At 39.9% G+C, this 7434-nt stretch overlaps 1 protein-coding gene across 2 annotated transcripts in view; it reads right to left on the reverse strand.

The window, feature by feature from the left end:
* The window catches only part of zgc:163121 (uncharacterized protein LOC100038790 homolog), a 126325-nt gene extending 118993 nt beyond the window's left edge, over positions 1-7332 (reverse strand). Inside the window, exon 1 of one of the 2 annotated variants that reach the window (XM_034118704.1) lies at positions 6767-7332. In XM_034118704.1, the coding sequence (XP_033974595.1) occupies positions 6767-6776 (10 nt within the window). In that variant the 5' untranslated portion in view covers positions 6777-7332. Of the gene's footprint in view, positions 1-1882; positions 1917-6766 lie in introns of those variants that run through there. The other variant, XM_034118697.1, reaches the window with a different exon arrangement.
* Between the last annotated feature and the right edge of the window lie 102 nt (positions 7333-7434).

Raw genomic sequence — 7434 nt, forward strand, 5'->3', positions numbered from 1 at the left:
CCCAACTGCAACCTTTTCATCTGGAGCTTTGGGAACAAAGTTTGTTGAGGCTGGCATCACTAAGCTGGGTCATCTAACAAGAACATCAGTTGAAACACTTTGTAACACCATAAACATCAGGTCTTCCAGAGTGCTACAGAGGATCGTTGAAGACATCATGCAGTCCCTGTCGCCGCCAGAGAGGGCATTCATTGAGGATCTGTTACGGTTTTGTATTTATGTTTTCATTTTCCACCTTTTGTTTTGAAATGTTTTCCTCCTTGTGTCTTCTCTGTTCCTTCTTCCTGTGTTTGCCTTCCTGTCATTAGTTCCCCTGGTGTGTCTGATTGTCTGATTGTGTTCACCTGTTGCCCTTGTGTTTCTGCCTCTCTTACCCCAGCTGTGTCTTGTCTTGTGATTACCCCTCCCTGTATTTAGTCTTGTCTCTTCCTGTGTTCCCCTGTCGGTTCATTGTTGGTTTTTCCTGTCTTCCTCCATGTCAGTCACGGTTGTCTCTCCTGTCTCCCTCCATGTGGGTCACGGTCAGTTTTTTGTACAACCCATTTGTTTCATGCCTTGTTTTGATCAGCTTTTAAAATAAAGCTCGCTTTTTGTTACGAGACCTGTTACCTTTTTGATAGTCTGCATTTGGGTCCTACCCTTCCACGCCATCCTAACAGGATCCTGTTAGATTGGAAACTTGGAAAGAGGAAAATGACTATGAGTTTCCCTCACTCACCGTTAGTCCTGCTGTCGGAGAGTGGCAAGAGGAGCGTGGAAAACTTCTCTCGCTAAAAACTCCAATTCTGGGCAGTTTCAGTTCCTGTGGGAAAAAGCAGCTGTACCAGTGCTGTGTAAAGACTCTTAACATCCGTCTTCTGGCTGAGGTCAAGGAGTCAAGGTGGAACGAGTTTTTCCCTTCAGACTTTACCCCTAAAGGCAGGTGGAGGGTCCTGTATAAGCGTCCTGTTGAAAAACGGATGGCTGACCTCCAGTGGAGGATTATACATGGAGCTTTAGCTACAAACAGACACCGAGCTCACCTTGATCCAAGTGCTGGGGAGGAGTGCCCTTTTTGCCAGCAGAGTGAAACAGTTGAGCACCTGGTAGTTTCTTGCACGCGGCTAGCAGGCTTATTTGGGCTACTGAAAGGATGGGTGGAAGGGTTAGGGGAAGTGTTTTAACTTCCACTCTTTGTATATGGGCCTAAATATGTGGCAAAAAAAGGAGTAACTCTCACTCTGATTAATGCTATCTTTGCAACTGCTAAGCTAGCAATTTGGAGGACCAGGAAGAACAAGATGCTAGGGCAGGGCTGGACAGATGTTGTTCAGAGTGTGAAGGGTTTGGTGGCTGCTCGGCTAAAAATAGAACATGCCTTTTACGGTGTGACTAACAACCTGCCTGCTTTCAGGACTCTTTGGGGGGTCAATCACATTTTATGTACGGCAAGGGTAGATGGTACACTGGAGCTGAATTTTAAAAAAAAAATGTGGTTTTCTATGTGTGAGTATGAAGTTTAAAAAAAAAAAAAAGTGTCATGAATGTGATGATTTTGTAAGGTTTTATTTAAAATGACTTAAAAGGTTTTATTAAAAGTCTCTCTCTCTCTCTCTCTCTCGCTCTCGCTCTCGCTCTCGCTCTCGCTCTCGCTCTCGCTCTCTCTCTCTCTCTCTCTCTCTCTCGCTCTCGCTCTCTCTCTCTCTCGAATTAACATATGATATACACTTTACATTAAAGCCTTATCATATTCAGGTCTGTTTGCTGATGAAAACATTCAAACAGAAGAGCTGCAGTGCACAAAAAAGGCTGAAAACAATACACTTTACTGTATACATATCACGTCTAGTTCACATCTTCACTTAATGTGTATCAAATAGAGTGGCATTAAAACGTATCCTACCTTGCTGTAGGAAATCCATGTCAGTACAAATGAATGTCAGTTCCTCAAAGAGCTATTTAGTTCAGACCTATTGTTAACTCCTTTTATAGCACTCTGATGATAGAAAAAAACAAAACAGTTGTAATTTTTTTTCAGTTTTTCTATAAATACTCTGAAACACAGACAGTGAGGTGAAGCCTGCTTCTTTTATTGAGCAGCAGGTGGAGGAGGTGTGGTCGGCAACAAGCTGCTGTTTGGCTGCTACTGAAAGGATGACGCTATAGTTGTGTATAGTTAGAGCTATAGGTTTCCTTTCTCCAATTTGATCACAGTGTTGGGTTAAGGTAAGGTAAACCCAAACAAAAAGTGTTTTGGTTTTATTTTAAGAGGGTTTGAAACTTCTGTTTCTCAGTTTTTTGCATTTTATTGAAATTGCCAATCTTTAAACATATTCAAAAATGTTCAATTTTGTGTTAAGAACAGGGGGGTCAAACTGATTTTAGTTCAGGGGCCACATACACCCAAATCTGATCTCAAGTGGGCCCGACCAGTACAATCATAGCATAATATAACAACTCCTTGCCTTTGTTTTAGTGCAAAAAAGTACATTCTGAAGATGTTCCCATTTAATGAACTATCTTTTTAAAAAACATTATGAACAACCTGACATTTATTAAAATGTCAACAATTTATTGCCTTAGTTTGATTACTGATTTACACTTGTGCATTACAACTTACAGACCACAGTGTATCTATAAAGGCACAAAACATGTAGTCCCGGTATTTGGAACTGAATAATATAGAGTTTCACTTAATGATCAAAAAAATATTTTACATGAATTTCCACATCTGTGTAGTAATCCTGACACACGTCATACAAACTAAAGAGGGAACTATTTAGGAAGAACGTTGAGTTAGCCCCCTGCGTTTTAAATGTATATAATGTATACATACAAAATACATAAAGTTGTGGAAATTGCAGTTAATGTCTTCTCTGTCATTTATTTTATTTTGCAAAGGCATCGCACGGCAGGATAGTTTTGGCGCCCGGGCCGTATGTTTGACAACCATGGTTTAGAACAATTATTTTTGTTCTGCAGCATAATCCTCATTAGCCAAATACATTAGGCAAGAGTGTTCATACTTGTCAAGCAAGTTTCCACAAGGAAAAAACAAAGTAGAGCCCTGAGTGATGATCATTTTCATTTCAAAGATGAACCAATGAGTTGTTAAAGTTTTGCATATTACCAAACTGTGTTTCTCTGATTCATAAATGCAGTACCTTTCCATTACCCTGCAATTCAGCCTGCTACCAGCAACAATGTTTTATTATTGATTAAACTGCTATTATTTTCTGAAATATTGTACTACATCCTTGATCTTTAATAATGTTTTGAGGAGTCTTAGGGGACGTTTTCAACTGTCTGTTGTGTTTGGTCAACAGTCTGACACCTACATATATATAGAGAATACAATGACATCAAACTGAGAATCTGAACTCATTAGAGGAGCTATAATAAGCACATTTAGGATATTTTCAGACAAATTGAATCAATAGACAAATGATTGGTAATGCATTTTCTATCAATGTGAAATAGAACTTAATTTAGTTGTGTCATATACATGTTGAAGTTAAAATAGGCATCCATTTGTCATAATTTAGAAATGTTGAACTTTAAATTACACATTCATTTCCTCCATGTCAGATTTCATCATGTCAGCTGAGCCCCTCACATAAAGCCTTTATCAGAGGAGCCAGAATAAGCAAATGTTTTACATTTCAAGACAATATGTTGATAATCTTATTATTTGGCAAAACATTTTCTGTCAATTTAGAAATATTACTAGTTGTTTCACATGTTTGGTAGTAGCCAAACCTGGGTACTACAACTTCCGTGTCAGTCTGTGACGTCATTGGGCACAAAAAGTTTCCCATCGACTTACATTGGGAAAGAGATGTCTGTAAATCCGGGTGGATTTTTTTTTTCAGCTAAATACACTACCCAGTAATAACACTTTTATAGCCCTTATTTGAATCATGAGGGGTTTAAAGATGTTAAATGCCCTAAAAGCCGCATCCAGAGTTATTCTCCCTCTCCATTCGTCTTTACCAAAAGATGTAAAGGCCTGTATGAACATATTTGGGTTTAAGAAAATGTATAAAGAAAGAATAACTAGACAGTATGAAGCTGTCAGGTAACCTGTTTCTCTGATGGTTGATTGTGTTTTTGGTTTCATGTTGTTAGTATTGGTTGTAAGCAGCAGTGATTGACAGACCATTGATTTTTGAGTAAGGGGTAAAATAAGACTTTATTCTCCCTGCTCCTTTCCATCATGTGCTAAAAAACTGCTTATTTTTTCATGTTTGGTCTTACAATAATTGCCATGAGTGGAAAAAAACAAACCACAAATCTGGCTAAGCGGAGAGCGGGAGATCGAAGACGGGGCTTAAGGGAAAACTAAAGTGCGCACATACTATTGTTTAATGATAGCTCTGCTCAGAGAGTCAGGCCTTGTGGGTCCTGCCTCCAACTCTGTATCCAGTTCTCTTTATTCATCCAAACCCCTGTAGAACTCTGTGAGCGGGAGCAGCGGTGGAGACTTTGAAAAGTTCCACTTTCCACCCATGACATTTCAACATGTCCAACCAAGGCCGGATTAACCACAGGGCACACTGGGCACGTGCCCAGGGGCCCTTGAGCAAGAGAGGGCCCTCAGTAAGAAGACTTTTTTTTTTTTTTTTTGGCACAACCTCACTCATCATACATTGTTTTAAATTAAACTCACTCTCCGCCGCAATAAATAGCTCGGCTTTTCTATAGGGTCAAATTCATATATTTTCTAAACCGTCTCTGTACTGTAGGTCTCACTATGTATGCGCTCAACTTTATTACTACGCGGCGGCGGTCTATAGCCGAATCACAACCCCACCTTCACTCATGTCACATTGACATTGTGTCACGTGAGCTAAAAAAATGGATGGTGCAGGTAGCAGCTGAACGCCCAGCGGGGCAGCGAAAAGAAAGACAAATAAAGAAAAGGAAGAGAGAGTGGTGGCTGCATTCAAACATTTCCCAACAATAAATAGCTTTTTCAAAAAAGCTAAAAGTGACGAATTAGGCCAGCAACCGCAAGGAACAGTGACGGTCACGGAGCCTGAGGATGTTGTTGAGCTAGCGAGTAATGTTAGGATTTTGATGAACTTATCACAGACTTTGCAAAGAAAAGGGCAAGGAAGAAACAATTCTAAATGGTAAGATCCACTGATTTGAGGGATTGTCTTACAAACACACATGCTCTCTCTATTGCACACACACACACACACACACACACACACACACACACACACACACACACACACACACACACACACACACACACACACACACACACACACACACACACACACACACACGCACACACACACACACATTGGGTAGGTGGGTTGAGGGGCCCTGAGCTCTCAGTGCCCAGGGGCCCAGGGAGTTGAAGCTCAACCATTGATGCATGCTTCTCCCTGCTCCTTTCCATCATCGGCTACACAAAAAGAGAAAAGTTCCTAAAGTGAACATATTTACTTTTATAATCATTGCCATGAGTGGAATAAATCACTATATATAGGCCATCAAACTGAACTTTAGAGTTGAGGTCTGCCAAACAGCAACTTCTTTCACAGGAAACTGCTCTGACTGGTGAAGCTTCTTCCATATCAAAAATAATCCACTCACATAGTGATAATGACCCCTGGCGTTCACAATATGAACTGCATCTAATATTACTGCTAACAGAGACTTTGAGACCATCTGCTGGTTGTCAACAGTTCCACAATTTCACAGACACACTAGCATGTGCAAACTATGTGTTAAGCAAGTTTGGATTGTTTCATTGAAAATGCACATGTTAAGGAAATAGTACAACTGAATAGATGTTGCAAACACCTTGCATACTATACAGTGATCTGTTGCAACCGTTTTTTTTTTAAAATATGACTTTGAAACAGAAATTGGGGGAATTGGGCCTGAACTTATTACCAATTACTGTTAAAATCCAAAATGAATAAGAAAGGAGAGCGTCTACCAAAGATGACCATCTGCTAACCCACCCAACTGGTGAATGCACACACTGTTATAAACCAGAAACAGTTCAACATATACTACTCCATTGTAGAAAGAACGTGTCTTATTCTGTCATTTGGGAGTGAGAAACAGCATCCTAAAGGAATATGTGTGATATCATACAGATTTTCACAGATCATGAAAAATTGAAGATTGCAGATCAGCTTGGAAAGCAGAAATCACATCATTTGTCAGTCTTCACTGTAGAGTTTATTGCAGTATTGTGGGCATAAGGTTAGACAAGGAAAATAATCCTATTTTTAGATTATACTACTGCTATCAAAAAAAAAGGCAAGAACATATCTAATATAGTACAAAATAATAATATTTACATTGAATTTGTAAATTGGTGAATACTATTGGGTTCCTGAGTAACGGTGAATAAATAAGCTTATAAAATAGCAAAAACAGGAAGTACGGTATGGAAGAGTTTAATTTAGGAGCTTGATAGCACATCTAATTCATGCAATTGTATGGCATAGGGCATGAGAGGAGGTAAACCAAGGTTTTATTGACAACACTGAAACACGTGTCAGATTCAGGACCAGGCAGTGGGGTGTTAACCAGGCTGAGACTGGCTCCCTGCGGACTGATCATGGCTGGCTACGGTCGGTAGCATCTGGATCAGAGATGCAGCTGTGGACAGGCAGACACTAGGAATTGCGCTTGAATGGAATGCACCAACAATAAAACAGGAATACACCTCTTGAACTCTCAGAAATATAAGTTAGAGACCATTGAAATCAATACTCGCTGCGGGAGATTGTGAATAAGCCAAAACTGTCCTTACCTTTCTTCATCGCAATGGACACGGCGCAACGATGTAAGCGAATCGATGCAGCTCTTCAACTGACCTGTAGGGGGTTCAACACGCCCTGCTGTGTTAGTCTGCCGCACGCTTCAACAGAAGAAGAAGAAGAAGAAGAAGAAGAAGAAGAAGAAGAAGAAGAAGAAGAAGAAGAAGAAGAAGAAGAAGAAGAAGAAGAAGAAGAAGAAGAAGAAGAAGAAGAAGAAGGCCTAATTCCAAACCGCCCCATCCATGGACTCAACGCTGTGTGTGTCCGTCAGGAAACAAGCTGTTTACAAACAGTTCTTGCAAACATCCACTGATAAATTGCGATGTTAACAACCTCATGATAACCTCATTTTTTTTACCTGTGTTTAGTCAAGAAAAAGGTAAATGTGTGCATGTTATTATAAAGTTGTGTATATGTACAGACTGTTGTAAAAACTAAGAAGGTTATAAACATCAGGTTTAAAAAATTAACACAATTAAAGATGTTTGGAGTTTTATTTTAGTTATTAATTTAAATGTTTTGTCAAAGAGATTTGAAACCGTTGTTACATACAGTTACGGCATTTCCTGTTTCTGCCGGAGAGAGGGGAGTTTGTCCCAAAGCTTGCCGCTGTGTTTACTCCCTCTATCTGACAGGAGGAGCCTCGTTGAGCTGCGAGTGT

This window comes from Trematomus bernacchii, unplaced genomic scaffold (genome assembly GCF_902827165.1).
Source record: "Trematomus bernacchii unplaced genomic scaffold, fTreBer1.1, whole genome shotgun sequence".
Classification (NCBI taxonomy): domain Eukaryota; kingdom Metazoa; phylum Chordata; class Actinopteri; order Perciformes; family Nototheniidae; genus Trematomus; species Trematomus bernacchii.